Source organism: Polyodon spathula, chromosome 11 (genome assembly GCF_017654505.1).
Source record: "Polyodon spathula isolate WHYD16114869_AA chromosome 11, ASM1765450v1, whole genome shotgun sequence".
Lineage (NCBI taxonomy): Eukaryota > Metazoa > Chordata > Actinopteri > Acipenseriformes > Polyodontidae > Polyodon > Polyodon spathula.
In genome coordinates, this window is record NC_054544.1 from 42,641,020 (window position 1) to 42,662,282 (window position 21,263).

Here is a 21,263-nt window from a genome sequence, read left to right on the forward strand (position 1 = left end):
TACAATAGTTTTCATTGAAATATACCAAAAGTTATATTTTCCTAATATGAAAAGTGGTTCAATGGTCTACATCTTAGACATTATCTACTGTATAGTTCCCAGAACAAAGAAGGGTTAGGGGAGATTTTCTTTTTAAAATCCTACAAGCATAGCACAGAGACAAGGGCTAGAGGACACATTAGAAATTGAATAGGACCACCATTTTGAGACATAAGGGTTTTTCCTATGGTAGTCTACACTGAATACTGTAGAAGACTGAATAATTACATATAGTTGTACAGCCTTTTATTCTGGACTATTAAAACGTAAACTTTCACAAAAACCAGGAAACATGAAGGGGTGAAAAAAAGACATAGACATGGGGTACATAGTCAGTGTTGCATAAGTTCCACGTTTATTTAATATCTCACAAGTTGTTAATTGTACATAAACATTTGAAGACTCCAACACTCAAATATCTTGAGACACTGATTAAACTACAGCCCATTTGGGATGATACAGACGTGTTACAGTTTTATAATACATCGTTCACAGCAATCATGTTTTTACAGAGCAAAAAAACAAAACAAAAAAAAAAACAACTAAGTGTCTTTAGTTTTACAGAGCTTAGGAAGAACCCTTGAGCACTAACATTAGATGGAAGCACAGAAATGAAATGGATTGAAAATGTGCCTCTTTTGTTGTACCGATTGTAGTCATGTCTGCTAAAGGTGATCACATGAGGACATGCGTGATGTTGTGGTATGGGAGCTAAAAGCAGCTGATTCTGAATTCCTTCCCCAAATCTTTCATTTCCTCTTTTAACCTGCATTTCTCACACTGAGAAAAGGCCTGGACCTGACTGCTTTCATTTTTTAGCATTTTATACACTGCCTTCACACACCTTGCACAGAAATCCAACTTCAGCTAATTTTGGGGGGCAATATATGTAATGTATTTCATGTAATGCCTACATGGGAAACGCAAACATGTGCTGATGTGTTCCTTTCTAAGAGCTCTGCTTTATTATTTGCAAAACAAAATGGTAAAACATTTAAGAACTAGCAGCCATTTGTAAATATGTTTTCTAGGCAGCTCTGTCTGTCACAACAGCAGCAGAAGCAGGGGCCACACAAGCTATGCAGTCACTCTTACTTGCAGGCAGCGTCGTAACTAGAACTGACATTCTACCGAAGTCAAACTTAGGTTTCAAGCTCTAGCTGGGCAGTATTTATATGACTGCTTGGTATTTATTATTCAACCTCCAAATCTGTGTTACATGGCAAACATGGCAAAGAGAAAAGTCTTTTGTACTTTACCAGAATTTATCAGCATTGATGATGCAAAAAAACAACTGAGGACATGACCTCGGTGTCCTCACAGCTAGTTACAGACATGCTTGCAGGGGCCAGTGCTGGAACTGATGCAGACAGAAAAAACAAACTGCCACGTGTTCTTTACAAATGAAAACCTTAAAGCTGGACACGCTGTGAACAGTGACAAGCTGCACAGGTCTCACACTTTGTAGCGATGTAACTAAAACTAGTCTTTTCTTACATTAAAAAGTTACTACAATAAGAAATGCTAATTGTTATCTATTGGGATAGCATGCAGCAGGTTAGCAGTAATACATTTATTTTGTAAGACAGTAGAAAGCAAATTAAAAAAGGTCAACCATTTTCATTGTTGCAGGTTTGCGGGACAGAAGTTTACTGGTCTCACAATATTGACTGCATTTGTTTCCTACCTGGCGTTAGGATGGTAACACTAGCCAGAAATAACCTTAGTAGATCAGCATCACAAACACAGAAAGGGAGGACGGGGCTCTAAGTGGTTAAGATATATTGTTCCTAAGAAGGCTGTTCAAAGATTATCCAGGCTCAGGATACCATTCTCTCTCTCTCTCTCTCTCTATATATATATATATATATATATATATATATATATAGTATATATATATAATATTATACACAGACACACACACACACATATATATGGACTGAAATCTTGTACCCACTTTTAAGACAAATGAAATACTTTAGGGACATTTTCGATTGATACAAATGGCTGTGGATCATATTATTGTCTCCAATAACAGTCACATGTTCATCACTAGTTTGAATTTAATATCCTTGCATTTTGTGGAGAGTGTTCAAATAGATCTAAGGTCTATTAAAATAGTCAATTAGCAAAATATGTAGTATAGACAACCAGATTGATTTATTATGAGGTTTAATTGATATACAGTAATTAGGATTTTTCAGTTGGTGTGACCAAAAAGCCGTAAGGACAGGAAGAGCCCTGTATCTCAGTAATCAACACTCCCCTAAATAATCTCCCGCGGAAGTGTGTCGTTCGGCTTTTCTCTTTCAATGCTGACTAGGAGGCGTTGCAGGTTCCAGGCATCTCCTACAAGCTTGTGGCTTGATGTTCTTTTTAAATTTTAAAGTGGGAAGGCGGGATTAAAAAAACCCAAGTGTGGTCTGGTACTAATAATTCACAGAAAAAGGACCAATGTGCAGGCCAGTGAAATGTAAAACTTCTAATTAAAACTTCCAAGCTGTCAGAAGTGTTTCTCGAAATCCCATTAGTTTATCCTCTTGGATGACTTAGATGTTACTCTGTTCTCAGGGTGTTACTGCCTACAACTGAGCATGCTCTGTAGGTTGGCTAGCCTCAGGCACACTCGTTCTTGCATTGTTCACAGGAACAACTTGAAGACTCAAGGGAGCATCTTTCTGAACTTTTTAAAGGCTCCAGAAAAAAAAAAAAAAAACACCCAGGCTGCACAAAAATATGATGTAATCTTTGCACTTACAGCTGTCTGACTGAAGGCATGATCACTATCGTGGGATTGGGATTGGCAGGGTCTGCACGTGCTACTCAATGCTACTCAATATTCAACATTGGAGTTAAATGATCTTTAATGACCCCTGGATGACTCGATAGCCAAGCTACAGCTTTATTATAGTGGATTTTAGTGTCCCGCCCCACCCCAGTAAAAAGATACAAACATTAGATAATAAAACAAAAAAGGAGAGCCAGAGGAAATCTAATCCATTAGAAGGTGGACTTAGTTTGGATGTGAAAGTTTAATGCCATCGCTTACTGATACAATAGGAGCTGTATTTCATGCATAGTTGTCTCCACACATACAAAGCACACCAAAATAATGCAAGGCTATGAAGACAAGGTAAACTTGTGGCAGGCCTAGCTCAGGACAAGAAGATTCAGATAAGGCGCTAGACTTCGAACAAGGGAATTAGAAGCTATCCTTCTCTTTTGGAAAACTAGGATGCAACTTCTCCATTAGCATAAGCTCTGGTGTTACAACACAGCAGATTTAGACATACTTTGCTCCCAGTGGTTTAAAGGTGTTCTATTATACTTCAGTGTATGACTCAAGCCTCCAATTTATGCAAGAACAAACAATTTGGACCGAAAGTGTATTGCCTTAAATGCTCCGCAACTGATCGGTTTCAAATCTTTACAACAGCCTTGTTAGTACTTGGTTTATTTTGCACTTGGATCGGGTTAGTTACAGACTAAGGGATTTAAGACTTAATTCACACATTTTGTTAAGAAACATATTCTCTATATGTGTTGTTAATACATCCATGTTTATGTCCCAACTGATTTTACTTGCCTCTCAGAACTATCCTTTGATAACCAAGAAATGAACCCTGTGACAACCTGCCAGCTTTTAAAACCATACCTCTTCTGATAGCACTTTCTTGTTAGGTCACTTCAAGTGAACAATCATTTCCAAGTGAAGTTTTTTGTTGTTCTTTCACAATTTCCATATTGTAAGCAGTGTTATTAAAACATGAGGTGCTCCACCAGATCCTGCCCAAGTTTGACTTTTTTGATCAACAAGCATTCAGCTCAGAGTTTAAACTGTACAACAAGGACACTTCAGCGTTGGCTCTAGGGCAAACTGCAAGCACACTGGGTGATACATTTGTTTTGCTTTTTAATGTGTTTAGAGATACTTAATTTTAAAAAAAAGTGCAAAATGCCAATCGATACACAAATATAGAGATCAATAAATAAATATATTTTTAAATACTCTGCAACAAGTTCATTATGAATGTTCTACTTTCGATTATTCTCACACAAAAGACACGACAAAGAAATACTACTTAGTACTACTGCACCTTCAGTTACCTTGCTTTCTCACAACATGTTAGTACACAGGGTAGTCAGCTTGGCTCATACCCTACAAGGGATGAAAGCCAGGATCATTTACAGAATGCCAGCACTGGTACACAGAAGACACATGGCTTGTGATTGGCTAAATGATTAGAGAGACCAGTATTAGTTAAAGTTACCTTTTTTTTTTGTAAAACAACCGACATGCACAGACACACTGCTAGCAGGACTGGCTAAACTCTGGATAAAATACTTGTTGTTTAGTATAACACTGACCCAGGTGCTATAATGAAACCAGAGAAAGGTAACATTCTGTAGGTTGTTAGAAGATAGAACACTGGTTCCAAGATGTAGGTGGTGTACGTCTTGTGTGCCAGTCACTTTCAATGCATCATTTGCCAAGCTTGATGCATACTACTTCATAAAAGTTTTTGCTTCAAGGAGTACAGTACATGAACTGTGAACATGACCTGTGACACCCCCCACCCCACCCCCCCAAAAGATAGAAGCCCTGGGTTTTTTCTTCTTTGTTTTACAGTGGTAAACTGAGCATGTGCAAGAGCAGGCAGGTTACAGAAAAACAAAAAAAAAACATAATAAGACTGGTGTGTTCAATCAGGTGATCTATATACAAAGTTAGTCATTTTTTCTGAAAGGTGGAGAGGAAGAGAAAAGTGATTGGCTATTCAGATCCTCATTTGTCCAGTTCTTCTTCTCGAGAGCTTTGATCTGAAAAAAAAAAAGAGATTTATTACAACCTTTTAGAATCTTCTGGCTGCTAACAGTTCTGGGTTTGGAGAAGATATATTTTATACTTAAAATGTATTTTTTTTAATCTGGTTTGAGTGGTTGTATCTGTGTATGACTGAATTACACTACAACTGTGTCCACCCTAACACCGAGGTACAGCTTGTTTCGTGAAGAGCAGGCTCAATTGTGTGTTATCCATCTTCAAACCTCTGCTTTAAGTACATTGCAACAGAACGAGCTGCAGATAAATACCAAGCTATTGTGAGAACAGGGGCATATGTAATTGAATGACTTGTAGGATTTTAAACACTTTAATAGTCTTCTAAAAACCAAAAAAAAAAAAAAAAAAAAAACTCATTTAGCCCCCTTTTAGCTCTGGGACAATTGTGGTTTCTCTTTGCTGGATTCTGTAGGGACGTGAATTAAGAGGAGTTGATGATACAAAGAACCAACTTAATGGTTTTGATTTGCCTGGCAGAAAACATTCTCTAACTTTTACACTATCTTAGCAGGTTAAGCAAAACCTAATGGTCTATTCAATTAATCTAAGTAGTAGCAGATCTAAATACTATGTCTTTTTAAATATAACATTAGGGACAATCCTGAAATCATGTAATTTCACAGAAATATTGACTCCTTCTTTTAACGACTTAAATAATAACGGTATTAAGATCCATCAACATTTAAATCAACCGAGTAGACCCCAATACCTTCAGCCCGCAAAATAAATCCATTCTTGGAACAACGAAAAGCCAAGGTGGGTCATTTTTTAATATCGAATGTCTTATACAAAACGTCACCTCTGTTACCTTTTCCACATACAGCACTGTTTCTTTCAGATGCAGGAAAAAACACTCTTCCTAACTATTATTTGTTACCTGATAGATCCAGCCAGCAGGGGGTTGAATGCGTACAGCCAGTCATGCATGTCTTTGTCGTTGTTTGCTTGGAGCAATATCCCACGATGCTCAGTGCACACTGCAAATGTGTTTGGGGTCTGGAATTCCAAAGAACAGAGCCAGGTAACATTTAAAAGAAATACCAGAGTTATCTTAACTGATGTAGCATTTTAAGTTAGTATTAAGCACTGTAGGTAGACATGCATTTTAGAGTTTACAAATACTTACAGATTTGTGAATGACAAATAGTGTAACACAGCAACATATTATTTTATATTATTTATAGCAGGGATGTTTATTCAGCCATCAATATATTAAAAATAATACACGGTACTGTATGCTGGCTTAATATATTATTCTTTATACGAGCTGCAAATATATATTTATTTAATAAGATGCTGGTACATAATTCTCATGAAAGCAGGATTCAAAGGGACAGCACAGGACTGTAAGGTTGTCTTTCAGAGATGAAACATAATAATACAGTACAGTACCACCTGTATCACTAGCTTGGAAATCGAACATGTTCTGCAGCCTTTTTTTCTGGAATCAATTCTGAATGGATTGAAATGGTCAATTCAATTAGTTTGTTTAACAGAAGACGACCCAGCCAGGAGCACTGGCACGATTCCCAGTGTCTTTTTTTCAAGCATACTGTTCCTTTCAATTGATATTTTTAAAGTTTATTTGTGGCAGAGTAGCTTCTTTAAATCTGCATCATTTTGATGTTATTGGGAGATTTCCAAACAGCAAGCCCACTTTCTTTAACTTGAAATGTCAATAAAATGTTATTAGAATTTTAATTTTCTTTTACCAGCATTTGTCACAGCATAAAATATTGAGTTAAGAACTCTCCAGCAAGGTACAGGTACAGTTAAATAAAATGTAACAACAGAATGGTTTATGTCTAGTTTTAAATCAACAGAATTACTGAGTCGAAATCTGACACTGAAGGATAACTGGGCCTTGTACACCACCCACTCGATACATGGCGGGTGTCGGGGTCCAATATAAATCTGCTATATATCGAGGGCTGCGATACAGTGAGAGACCCACAGAAAATCAAATAGGCTAACAAGTACTGTACAACCACTCCCTCCTTTTATCGGGGGGCGTCAGGGTCCAGTATAAATCCTCTACGCAGCCTGCTTTTCTCATTTTTCGTATAAAAAGCAGCACACTGTTTTAATTCGTAGTGTGGAGGGTAATTGCTTCTCATCAACTTAAGTCTCCAACTAATTTCATGAGTCTTCGTCTTCTTTATCAAATACACAAACCCGCTGCATTTGAAAGAATCCATTGCCAACATAGGAGGCTTGTTGCTAGGGAGCTGATGTCACTGTCCTGTGATTTTTGCTAGTGCATTGCTGCTACAAGTGAACATCTCTTTGGCTAAAATAAAAACTGCTTCAGCAAGTAGATATTTAATTTGGTTTGCGTTATTGTGCAATACGTGTGTATATGATAACAGTACGATATTAATGCTTTGTTTTTAATTGTTTTGTATATTTTTGTTTGTGAAAATAAAATATTTTCAGTACGAAATAAAATGAACAGTAATTCTAAGTGAAATTGCACCTAATGCTAACTCCAGGACCGCAATATATCCGAATCCGTAGTATAGAGAGGGGCGATATAAAGAGGGGTGGGAGTATACACATATTAAACAACCCTGCAAAAACCAGATAAATAATTCGGATTGCATACACATTGACTGCTGTCTACAAAGTGTGTCCGTGATTGCTCACCTTCAGCATAGCCTGCTGGTCCTCGCTGTACTCAACCTGTGCAGAAGACAGGTTCAGGATGGCGCGCTCTACGCTGTCCTTGTCAGTGTTGTAGATGTAGACGTATGGGCGGCGCACCACCACAAATCGCTTGACCCAGCCGTTGGTGTGCGGCTCCAAGAAGTGCAGATAGCCCTTCTTTGACACGATCGGGCTAAAGCAACAACAAGAAAAAGCAATTCAGAAAGCCCCTTTCAAGCACGAATAACACCCTAAACACCATTTAAAAAATTAAACCAAAGGTAAAAATTTGAAAACAGTTCAGTATAATGAACCCTTCTTATAACGAACACCCATTTAACGATCCCAACAGCAAGAACCAATTTTTGGCAATGCAAATTAGCCCTATTAGAACGATCACGGATACAACGATCTCAGTACTTTCTCCAGTGTCAAGTGTGTTATTCTCTCAGTGAAAACAAAGACCATGGTTGACTCATTCAAAGATAACGCTAATTCAAAGATGACCTATTATAGTACAAATCATGACAAATCATGCCTGTCAGTCATCTTCACACAGACTGCAACCAGGCAACGGGCGTGAGGAGCAATCTGCTCTGGATAGATTTTTCAAGAGAAAGGACATATAGTTACTGTACTCAGCATGTAAGTGTACATTCTTTCCTTTTTCATTTCTTCACTGTTTTCTCTTAAACATACTACAGGGGGAATTAGTGTTGGCGTAATTTACACGTGGAAACGGGTTAGTTTTGTGTGCTTTTTGCAGTTGTTATGTTTGGTCAAATGATTTTTTACAGACGGGCGCTCGATTGAGACTTGCTGCCTGCCTGTCTTGTATGTATCCTCTGTGCGATACAGAAAAATACCAAACCCTATTATAGTGAACACCCTGATATAACAAACATTTCTTCATTTCACCAGGAGGGTTCATTACAGTGAAGTTAGCCTGTAAATATTTACAATATATATTGTAAATATACAAAAATGAAAGGTGAGTTTCACAGAACAAGGGCATTTTCACTGAAAGCGCAGTCATTAAGGAAGTAGGTTAGATGGCTGGCCTCAACAGAAAAGAGAATATTGACAAGCATATTCATCTATGTTCTATGTTGCCATCGAATATATACGTCCATGTCTTCAGGGTTACTTGCTGTTGGGTGTGTGGGTTTGTGCTTGTATTCAGGCATTCTAGTATAGTTTTTCACAATGTCCTTGCAAGAGGAGTTCCACTGCAATTGAATTCCAGTTTGCTTGGGGGTAAACAAAGTAGAATAACTGTTCAATCAAGAGCAGACCACTGTATCAAGTAAACCTACTCCCCTTGTTTGATGTGAAGTCTTATTCAAAATTATAATTTTTTTTAACTGTTTCATGCCTGCCCAACTGAATGAAAATCTAAATCTTCTTTCTCTTTCTCACATAATGCATCAATGGTGCTGATGCATACTGAGGTTTGTTTCAAGAAGGGCCCACCCGCTCACCTGACACGGATCTCTTGGATATCAGGAACAAAGGCTCGCACTCTCCTCTTGAGCTCCTGCCCTCCACTGGGAGACTCTCCATCCGGAACAGTGTCGGGATCTGGGCTGACAGCTCTGGAGCGTGGCTCTGGGGTTCTGTAAAACAAAACAACCTTCAGTAGAGCACAATCAACACAATCTGATGGTCCTTTAGATAAGTCACACTTCTGGTAAAGTCACAAAGGGTAATGTGCTTCACCCCAGTAAATCTACAACTGGTTTTGTAACCTAATAGCTAGGAGTGGCCCAGGATCATGTCTAGAACCTTTACGAGTGCCATGTTGTTTACGAGCCTCAAATGAACATGAGTTGAGTTGTGCTCAGTTGTGATGTAAATCAAGAGCTGCAACCTATACACCAATCTGCCCAGGTGCCAGTGAAGATCATGACATCTACCCAGGAAGACTGAGACCAAGGAAGATGTTTTGTTTTATTGGTTCTTTCTAGTTGGACGTATACTTGGTCTGATTAAATTCCTGAGTAATTAACAGCTTGTCATATAAGGCATTGTAGTGGACATCAAGATGAGATGCATAAAGGTTTTTTTCCTAATAGTTTCCTAAATATTTCTTAAACTCGAGTGGGCCTTTTTATCTTATTAGTAAAGTCCAGACCATATGGCTAATATTGCACACCGACTATTTTATAAAACAATTATTTCCATTACCTCCAGGATCACTTTCCCAAATATCTCAACACTGACAACAACTGATGAATATAGGAGGTGTAACAGCATAATAATAGATTATTTGTCCTTTTAAAGAACAAATAATAAAGAATGGAAATGTGGTCTATTATTATGGCAATGCACCTCTGTTTTCATCCATTGTGATCTTTTTCTTATTGCAATTTATGTGTGGGCCTGGGTCCTGCTGTTCAGAGTGCACAATGCAGTTCCATGCTGTCATGCTGACCTGAGCTCAGTGTTGTTGTAGCGCCCCTCCACCAGTGAAGGGCAGGTCGAGGAGGGGGTCAGCGTGCTGCTCAGCATTGAGGCGGACGAGTCCCTCAGCAGGGTGACTGACATCTCAGACAGCTGGACGGAAGAGCCACAAGCAACACATAGCATTGGCCAGGTTTACAAAGGTGTCTAAATTTTTATTACAGCGTCTCTACAAGGCCTCTATACACCTGACTGAGCAAGGTACCAGTGACTGCAGTGTTCTTAGATGTATAAATTAGATATTTGTTAATTTATATTAGCATGCCTGCACTTGCTTTTAATTTTCCCTTGTTACTGATTTATTCATAAGTGAAAGTCTTACCTGACATTTAAATGAATCACTAATGAAAACATTTGCTGAGCATGCTGCCTGGATGAGTCCTGCTCTGTCTGTACATCATCACATGCTCTGCACCTATGTTGAAGCTGTAGAAAAGGACAATATGCCATATCAGGGACTCTCCTACCTTGCTCTCACTGGCGCTGACACACACGTGGCTGTATTCTCTGTTGAATGTGTGAGTGAGGAGCCGCAGGCACTGGGGAAACAAATACAATACTGATCAGCAAACACTCATTCTCAGAATTATTCATTCATTGCTTCACATTACCTTTGCTGCTCTTCACAGCAGATACTAATATGCAACTGTGCACCAGTAAAGCCTTGCTGTAGTATTGGTGTAAGTATTACTCCAGTCACTAGCAAACTAACCTAACTGCAATACATTTTTTGTCTACCACGTCACACAATCTAATCACCAGACCCATACGTAGGGCAGTAACATACTATATTTTTTAGGATAAAAGAAGAACACAAAAAGAATGCTCGCTGTTTTCACCAGGAGAAAGAGATAAATTTCCAAATTGAGGCTGGTGGACCATGCACAGCAACCCGTGGCTTTTTACACTGTAACAGCTAAAGCCATAGGAAGACACCATAAACTGCTCATTTTGTGATATTACAATTTGCTTTCATTTTAAATCTAGAAATTGAAAGTGGGCTATTATATCTATAGCAGCAATTGCAGTTTTAACAAAGGTTAAATGTTGCACTCCCTACCTTGGTGGCCAGCTCTTTCTGTCTCTCACTGGGGCTGTCAGGGGTACCAATTGGGTCCTGGGGGGCCCTATCTTTGAGGGAGGAGATGCTGTGAGGCTCAGTGGGGTACTCGCAGTCCAGCAGGGAGTCCTGGCCGCACAGCAGCAGCGTCTCCAGCTTCTCCCGCAGCAGCAGGTAGTGCCGGGTCTTCTCAACCTGTCCAGGAGAGGCACACAGAGGCAGCACTGTGGTTGGTTAAGCAACAAAACGTGCACTTATTGTGCACTTTGGGTACTCTGGACACGTTTTTACTTTACTAAAATACAATATTTTATAGAGAGAATCAATCTATTATGTTTTTTTGGAAAAATTACAACAGAAAAGGATCCTTTTTCGCAACCAAAAGTTATATGAATTGCGACGAAAAATGGCATCACTGGCAGTACTTCTGCAGAAAGGTTTGGGAATAGTTCAAGCTATATAAAAATGTCATCATATATATAGTTTTTCCTGCGAGTATTTCTTTCGTTTGCGTCGGAAATCAAAAACAAATATGTTGTTGTCATCATTTATTAGGAGTTCATTTGCACTTGAAAAAAGAGGGTTTTAATTAACGAAAGAGTATATAACTCACCTTGAAACAGACATTTAACAGACTGTGTCTGTGGTGCCGATGATACAGAGAGGTGTATAGGGCCATGTTTAATTTCTTACAGACTACCTTAATAATTCAGTATTTGTAGTTATGAAAATATTTTAGCCTTTTCTATACTTGTGGTTATGAATGAGATTTATTCACTCATTTTAACAATTTGTAACCTTACGGAATGTTTGTTGTATTGCTAAAATGATATACAGTTACTTGCACCCAGTGTAATATTACTACCAAGAAATTATTAACTGTAGCCTATTTGAATTCTGCATACGTACGCATATGACAGCTGACATCTACTGCAGATTTGTTTGAATTATACAACTGAAGTCTTGGAATAGCAAACGGCATATTAGATATTACAATAATTTTCTTAGGTGATTGTGGATTTGCAATGCGTTTTTGGCTTTTAACACCTGTGTCTTATCCACACAAGAACAAAGAACAGGTGTCAAGGGCACACAGCGATGCACTAGGAATGTGATCGAGATCATTGACATAGATTTTGCCTAAACGCATTTCGTAATGTTGTCAGACTCCCCCCACACTTTATGTACAGTGTACAATTTCACCTTCTCATGATATGCATATAAAATGCTCTTATAATACTGTAAGTGTTCAGTGGCTACTTCCAATCATGTTGAGTTTATTTATCGTGGAGGCAAGCAAAGAGTAACAGAGAAAATGCACCAAACAATTAATTATAAACAAATTGTGTACTGTGTTAGGGAATTCTGTCGTAATTTTAAAAGCTTAATAAACATATAATGAAGTGTTACAAGTATACATGTTAACAACTACAATCAATTGCATTTGAAACGTATGTATTTATAGCCTACATACAAAAGTAGATATCATCATAAGGAAATAAATTCCAACCAATACACATAGATGGTTTATGGTATTTTGTTCTTTTTAACCAAAAAAAGATTTTAAAATGCACATTAAAAGAGTAGTGTATGGTAAGATGTGGTAAAATTTCCCTCAATGAGTTAAAATCACTGATGGGTTTCATTCTTTTTTTTTTAATCCATGCTGTCCGATTTTCACCTACACGCCAGATAATCAGCATTGTATATTTGAAATGTTCTAAATAAACGTACATTCTGCATGACAAAATGCACACAAATTTAAATAGATCTTGAATTGCTTTAATCAGAAAACAGAGGACATTGGGGAAACACAGCAGCAGCTCAAAGTCAAACATAAACTGAAACTCGGAGCAGCTGATCAAATTCAGCGCCGTTCTGAGACACGGGCGAGGGGAGGAGCCAACAGCACAGCAGAACAACGCAGTTAAACGAGGCAGTCTTCCCAGCGACAGCGAGTGGAAGCGACAGCGAGTGGGAGAAGTACAGGCGTGGAAAAGTACAGAGCAGTTTAGAAGCAGTAAGGAGAAATTGCATCTTGAATTGCTTTAATCAGAAAACAGAGGACATTGGGGAAACACAGCAGCAGCGTCAAACAGCCGCGTGTGCTGATAACAAACAAGCTGAAACTCGGAGCAGCTGATTCAAATTCAGCGCCGTTTTGAGACACGGGCGAGGGGAGGAGCCAACAGCACAGCAGAACAATGCAGTTAAATGAGGCGGTCTTCCCAGCGACAGAGAGTGAAAGCGACAGCGAGTGGGAGAAGTACAGGTGTGGAAAAGTACAGAGCAGTTTAGAAGCAGTTTGAAAACAGGCTGACGGCTGCAGAAGAAACTAAACTTAAAAAAAAAAACCCTCAACATGGTCTTCAAGCCAGTAATCTGTGACACCTGCTTGATGTGGGAAATCCGAGAAAACCCAGCGGAGCTAAACCAAGTGTGCGTAAAGTGCCGCGCAATCCAGGATTTGCATAAACTAGTAAGTATGCTAGAAATGGAGCTGGAAGAAGTGAGACAGCAACAGGATCTTGAGGAACTGGCACACCCACAATTCATGGAAGTCTGCATCACCCCTAACAGACTGAAAGCCACCAGGGAGATAGAAGGTCAGAACAGCTGGGTTCAGGTAGGCAGAAGCAGGGAAAAAAAGAAACTTCGTCAAACACAACCACCAGAAATCAAAACAACCAACAAATTTGAGTCACTTCAGAATTTTGATGAGCAGAACCAATAACAAGAGAATGAAAGGAACAACATCCAGGACCCTATTGACAGTGGTGACCAGACAGCAAAAAGAAGGGAGGTCATGATTGTTGGGGACTCCATATTGAGAAACACAGCAAGTTCAATTCGCAGTTTGGACCCCTTTACTACAACAGTGTGCTGCCTTCCGGGAGCCTCGGTCAAGCACATCACTGAGAACGTGGACAGGCTCCTAGAACAAACAGGAGACGACCCGGTAGTAGTCGTCCATATCGGTACAAACAACATTGGAAGAGACAGACCAAAATCCCTGCAAAACAAATTCAGAGAGCTAGGAAGGAAATTAAAAGAGAAAACCAAAACTGTGGTATTTTCTGGTATACTACCGGCACCTTGCAAAGGACCATATGGACAGCTGGAAATAATTAATCAAAACGCATGGCTGAAGATGTGGTGCACACGGGAAGGCTTCACCTATCTTGATCATTGGACCACATTCTACAACGAGGACTATCTGTATAGACGGGATGGACTGCACTTAAATAACAAGGGAACCAGTCTACTTGGAGAAAAGATCCTCGAGCAGGTTCAGAAGCATTTAAACTAGAAAGGAAGGGGGGAGAAATCAACAAAAAAACAGAAGGGAGACCGCATCAAAACAAGAACAACAACTCAGGTAAGACAACCATTAAATGTATTTATCTAAATGCTAGAAGTATCAGAAACAAAATTCTAGAACTTGAAGCTACTGCACTAACAGGTAACTATGATGTGATAGGTGTTACAGAAACGTGGTTGTCTGAGAGTGATGGGGACGAATATAATATTTGTGGGTATACACTGTATAGGAAAGACAGGCAGGACAGAAGAGGAGGAGGGGTAGCGCTATACATAAGAAACAGTCTTGAAGCCCAGGTGTTAAACCTGGACAAAGAAAATAAAACCGAATCAATATGGGTCAGAATAACGGACAAAAATTCAAAGGGCATAATAATAGGAGCATGCTATAGACCGCCAGATTCAGAAGGTGAGCAAAATAATCGGTTATACAATGACATTAGAAATGTGTGTAGCAAAGGAGAAGCCATACTAATGGGGGATTTCAACTTCCCCCAAATAAAATGGGAAAACCCGGTGGGTAGCCCGAAGGATGAAATAGAAATGGTGGAAATGACAAATGACTGCTTCTTAACACAATTTGTCAAGGCACCGACTAGAGGGGAGGCATGCCTTGATTTAGTCTTTTCAAATAACGAAGATAGAATAACTAAAACAGAGGTCAGAGAACCACTGGCAAACTCAGACCACAACATGGTCTCATTTGAAGTGTTTTTTAAAACCCCAAAAGTAATGACTAAAGCTAAGGTTTACAATTTTAGAAAAGCAAACTATGAAGGTATGAAACATAGACTAACAGAAGTAGATTGGAGTAAAATAGAGAAAACACCCACAGAAGAAGGATGGTTGTTCTTCAAAAATGTAGTACTAGAGGCGCAAAACAATTACATCCCTAAAGTAGACAAATCTAAATGTAAAACTAAATTGCCAAAATGGTTTAATAGATCAATTAAAAAAAATATTCAGCAAAAAAAGGCACTTTACAGAGCATTAAAAAAGGACCAAAAAGAAAGTACGCAGAAAGAGTACACAGAACTGCAAACGCAAGTCAAAAAGGAAGTTAGAAAGGCCAAGAGAGAAATAGAAATGAACACTGCTAAGGGAGCTAAAACCAATCCCAAAATGTTTTTCCAATATTACAACAGCAAGCGAACATTCAAAGAGGAGATTAAATGTTTAAGTTATATTTAGGAATGAATTGCTTTAGACTGATTTTAATTAGCATTGCAGTTTAAAGTTTCAATAGTCTAAGAAACATAGACCTAAGTAAAGCTTTGCCAACTGAAGCTCAAAGTTACCTGAAAGCTGTACAATATCGGCCAGATTGTTATAAGAGATACAAATGGCAAAATCGTAGATGAAGAAAAAAAAATAGCAAATATATTAAATGATTACTTTTCACAAGTTTTTACAAAGGAAGATACTGACAACATGCCCCACATGTCATCCAGTTCCTACCCAGTTTTAAATAACTTTAGCATAACTAGGCAGAAGTGTTAAAGGGACTAGGAGCTCTTAAAATAAACAAATCCCCTGGGCCGGATGAGATCCTCCCAGTAGTACTCAAAGAAATGAAAGAAGTAATTTACAAACCGCTAGCCAAGATCATGCAGCAGTCTCTTGACACAGGGGTGGTACCGACAGACTGGAAAATTGCAAACGTAATACCGATCCACAAAAAGGGAAACAAAACTGAACCAGGTAACTACAGACCAGTAAGCCTGACTTCTATTATATGCAAACTTATGGAAACTATAATAAGATCCAAAATGGAAAATTACCTATATGGTAACAGGGTCCTGGGAGACAGTCAACATGGTTTGAGGAAAGGGAGATCGTGTCTAACTAACTTGCTTGATTTTTTTGAGGATGCAACATCGATAATGGATAATTGCAAAGCATATGACATCGTTTATTTAGATTTCCAGAAAGCTTTTGACAAAGTCCCGCACAAAAGATTAATTCTCAAACTGAACTCAGTTGGGATTCAAGGAAACGCATGTACATGGATTAGGGAGTGGTTAACATGTAGAAAACAGAAAGTACTGATTAGAGGAAAAACCTCAGAATGGAGTGTGGTAACCAGTGGTGTACCACAGGGATCAGTATTAGGTCCTCTGCTATTCCTAATCTACATTAATGATTTAGATTCTGGTATAGTAAGCAAACTTGTTAAATTTGCAAACGACACAAAAGTAGGAGGAGTGGCAAACACTGTTGCAGCAGCAAAGGTCATTCAAAATGATCTAGACAAGATTCAGAACTGGGCAGACATATGGTAAATGACATTTAATAGAGAAATGTGTAAGGTACTGCACGCAGGAAATAAAAATGTACATTATAAATATCATATGGGAGATATTGAAATTGGAGAAGGAATCTATGAAAAAGACCTAGGAGTTTTTGTTGACTCAGAAATGTCTTCATCTAGACAATGTGGGGAAGCTATAAAAAAGGCTAACAAGATGCTCGGATACATTGTGAAAAGTGTTGAATTGAAATCAAGGGAAGTAATGTTAAAACTGTACAATGCACTAGTAAGACCTCATCTTGAATATTGTGTGCAGTTCTGGTCACATCGCTATAAAAAGTATATTGCTGCTCTAGAAAGAGTGCAAAGAAGAGCGACCAGAATTATTCCGGGCTTAAAAGGCATGTCATATGCAGACAGGCTAAAAGAATTGAATCTGTTCAGTCTTGAACAAAGAAGACTACGTGGCGACCTAATTCAAGCATTCAAAATTCTAAAAGGTATTGACAGTGTCGACCCAAGGGACTTTTTCAGCCTGAAAAAAGAAACAAGGACCATGGGTCACAAATGGAGATTAGACAAAGGGGCATTCAGAACAGAAAATAGGAGGCACTTTTTTACACAGAGAATTGTGAGGGTCTGGAATCAACTCCCCAGTAATGTTGTTGAAGCTGACACCCTGGGATCCTTCAAGAAGCTGCTTGATGAGATTTTGGGATCAATAAGCTACTAACAACCAAACGAGCAAGATGGGCCGAATGGCCTCCTCTCGTTTGTAAACTTTCTTATGTTCTTATGATATTCCCATTATTTCAATTTGCTGCTGCTCGCTAGTGGGAGAGCAGTCTCCCTGTATGCTGGTAGTTTCCATAACAGTGAATTATGCTTCCATTCATTTTTTTGGATCTTGTTAACATGCCTTTTAATTAATGAGTTCCCATTTTTTAGTTGTTGAGACAGGAAGTGATGTATGTGACCTGCGACAATTAAGGTTTTTAGCGAGAAGTTTAGAGTTAATGACCTCATCGACTCAATTTCAAAACATTAATGGATTGATTTAATAAACACATTTCATTTGAAAATCACCTGCTACTAAAGCTCTTGTTACTATACCAGGAGTTCAATACAATAGTTATCTACATGGAATGTGCGCTGCAGAAGATACTAATGTTATTATAAATTTAACACATTTTTTGTTGTGCATTGCATGCATTTTTAAGTTATATTTAGGAATGAATTGCTTTAGACTGATTTTAATTAGCATTGCAGTTTAAAGTTTCAATAGTCTAAGAAACATAGACCTAAGTAAAGCTTTGCCAACTGAAGCTCAAAGTTTATGAAAGCTGTACAATAGGCCACATACTTCCTGTAGTAGGCTGAGTTTCTCCAGTTCCCATTGGTGGTCCAGAATGAGGCTGTCACTGCGGGGCCTCCATCCAGCCAGATTCTCTTCTCCTCGTACATAGGCCACTGATGTATCTAGGACCCTTCTGCGCCTCCTCTGCATGCCTGATATTAAAAGACAAAAGTCAGCAGGCAGCTAATAATAATTAAACAAGCAACTAATAAATAATTTTCAGATAAAACTATTTCCGAGAAGAAACAGCTTTAGACTGCCAATTTTTATCATCTAGTCAGTAAGGCACTTTGAAATGCTGCTGTGGGCATGATGCTAAATAAAGGGAAACAAAGACTCTAGGACTATAAGAGAACAACCATATCAAGAACTTCAACTCCCAACATGGCTCTAAACACAAAAAGGACAAGTGATCCTGTAGATATATAAAAATATGTAAGTGTGACATAGACAATCAGACAGACAGACAATCAGACAGACACAGAAAAACAGCCTCCATTCACACGCACATTGTCGAAACTCAGAGTTCACAGCTGAATAACCTGTTCCGTACATACAAATATTAAGGCATCTATAAATATTATTACAAGAGGTTCTTAAAGTATATGTAAAAATGTGACATGTCTGTAGGGGTGTCACCTGCATATCTCTATCTCTGCTGCCTGTGAGGTTCACGACCTGTAGTAGGTAATACCATCAGTAAAGTAAGTAAGTACCTGGGCTTCCAGCATCTGCCAGGTGACACAGGCTGACCTCGTAAACACCAGTAACACGGTTACTGTGGACAGGAAATCACACTTTAGTTTAGAGTGGAAGATCATGTTCTTTTGAGAAAAACCCCCCACAAAAATACATTGTCAAACTGCAACAACAAATATGTTTAGAGCTTTTTGGTGAATTCACCTCTCTAATGCCTTGAGTCCTCCACTGCCGAAGAGGTTACGGATGGATCTAGATGCAGGTAATTTGGCATCTCTGGAGTAAAACACCATGCAGAAATCTTTGGTAATCACTGTTGGTTGAGTACAGTTCTCCATCTAAGGACACAAAGGGACAAATTATTCCCCATTCACTAGAGAAGTCCAACTTGGCCAATGCTTCTTTATACATTTCTATGGGACCATGCAGCATCGTCTTACGTAGCTCATAGAACAGCAATTAGATGGTGAAATTTGCTAATTCTATAAAAGTGTTTACCTTTCATTCAGAAACACAAATGTTCATACCCTGTAGATGCCATTTTTGTGCACACATATATATATGTACACACACACACGCACGCACGCATGCACGCACGTATACCGGTATATAAAAATACCATATACTGTAAATCAGATTATTTAATCACATATTACAGTGTGTCAAATTGGTTTTGGATAGTAATGCACAAGTTTTCTTTTTTTCTTAAATAAACAAAAGCGTCTTAAACGGTCCCCTGTGAATCGTACAGTAAAGATGCTGTGCTGGCCTTAACGCTACTGTGGGTTTGGGAGGAGTAGCAGATGAGAGTAGTCCACCTCATTAGGCTTAACTCCTACTTGCCCACAAAGGCTGGGCCAGCCCCACTAGCTCTGTGGCTTAGTAACAAGATTGGCTTGAAAGTGGAAATGAAGGTTACCCATGACCTGACATTAAGTACTATGGCAAAACAGTTGATCAGCTCTTTAGCTAGTGCCTTCAATAGGTGTAATGGATCTTCAATGAGTGGCATTTCAAATTAGATAACTACAATAAAGAATCACCTTCAGCAAACAGTCCAGCCAAGCATTACCATGAAAGAAAGAGAATTCTGAAATATTTAACTTCTATTTCACTCATTGAGTCCAAATAGATTATTGTTCCAGTTCTTCCAGTTTTAGAAGACTGCGGAATCATTGAATGCACAGGGAGTACAGACTATCTATTTGGGACGTTGGACCAAAATTAGACCAAAACAAACTACTAGAAGTATTCTTCAACCTAGGGTCTGGATCCCAGGTAAGCTGCTATGTAGGACTACTGTAGATGGAGTAAGAGACCTTAGCAATTTCTAAAGCGATGGAGCCGGGGGCCGCTACAGTGGATTTAAACACATAAGTGGTATATGGCAGCCATGACCAGAACGCCTTTACAATCACGTCCTTGAGGAAGCACTGCCAAATAGTCAGGGTAGTGACATTTATCTTAAAATCTAAGTTGACATCACCTGCATCAAGGGGCAGCGTTATCACCCCTTGAAAGAACTTGCCCTCAGAGTACTAATATTTCAGCTGATCAAGATCAAAGCCTCCTTCGAGGATCCTCAGTTTAGGTTAGGTCTGCTTTTGTGTTTTGAATTTAAAATCACCTCTAGGTAAGCTGACAGGGTCATGTATATTTTCTCCCCGTAAGGTGTAACACGGTTCAGAAGCAGGGAGTTGTGCATCGAGCTGTCCCAGGCAGCCTCAAAACGGTAGAAGGTTCTGCGAAAAAAAACACAGAGAAAAAGCTTCAGAAATTGCCTATTATTATTATTATTATTATTATTATTATTATTATTATTATTATTATTATTATTCATGTTTTCCAGTTCAGCAGCCACTATGAAATGAAGGTGCAGATTAAAGTGACTTGTACGGCTATGTGAATCCTGAGTAATATCTCTGGTTTTCATTCACCAGGAAGGTCGTAGGTAGTATCAGTGTTGTGTTGGTGTTACAATGAACTGGTGTGCAGATGAGACCCGACCCCTAACCTCATTCCCACCAAGCTCCATGGTTTTTATGTAAGATGGTTCTAATGAGACATGAGTTGGGAAAGGAGACGACAGCAACATGGCAGACTTTAGAACTACTGCATGTGGTAATGTGATTGGTACAAAGGCTCATCACAAATGAGATGGAAAAAAAAAGATTTTCATGGACAGATTGCATTATTCATAAATGTCACTGTTGTATATTACAGCATTTTATTAATTATTTTAATACCATTAACCACTCCAGCACAATACAACTGGATGTTACATGCCTTTCTTTGACCAGGTTAAAAAAGTTCTCCATTTCATTGGATGGTGGGTTGATTTAACATAAAATGTAATGGTGATTGTCAGTTCTAATGTTATTTAAGGAAGGTTGTAATAAAGATTTTTAAAAATTCACAAAAAATGTAACCCTAATAGTGACAGTACTTTGAGAATTACTTGTTGTTACTATTATAATTTTAACATTGTACTTTCAAATGGAAATAAAGAAATTATAATTAGGGAATTGGAAATCTGGGGACAGTATACATTATATATTGGCAATCTTGCAGTTTTAAAAAGTGA

General features: G+C 38.6%; 1 protein-coding gene across 26 annotated transcripts in view; it reads right to left on the reverse strand.

Moving 5' to 3' along the window:
* Positions 1-371: 371 nt before the first annotated feature.
* The window catches only part of LOC121322986 (kinesin-like protein KIF1A), a 111,758-nt gene continuing 90,866 nt past the window's right edge, over positions 372-21,263 (reverse strand). For all 26 annotated transcript variants that reach the window (XM_041263686.1, XM_041263685.1, XM_041263684.1 and 23 more), the window contains 11 exons: positions 20,307-20,421; positions 18,884-19,017; positions 18,697-18,758; positions 17,987-18,132; positions 11,052-11,246; positions 10,459-10,530; positions 9,963-10,084; positions 9,010-9,144; positions 7,529-7,721; positions 5,760-5,878; positions 372-4,860 (listed from right to left, as the gene is read on the reverse strand). In XM_041263686.1, coding sequence (XP_041119620.1) covers positions 4,818-4,860; positions 5,760-5,878; positions 7,529-7,721; positions 9,010-9,144; positions 9,963-10,084; positions 10,459-10,530; positions 11,052-11,246; positions 17,987-18,132; positions 18,697-18,758; positions 18,884-19,017; positions 20,307-20,421 — 1,336 coding nt within the window. In that variant the 3' untranslated portion in view covers positions 372-4,817. The remainder of the gene's footprint in view (positions 4,861-5,759; positions 5,879-7,528; positions 7,722-9,009; positions 9,145-9,962; positions 10,085-10,458; positions 10,531-11,051; positions 11,247-17,986; positions 18,133-18,696; positions 18,759-18,883; positions 19,018-20,306; positions 20,422-21,263) is intronic.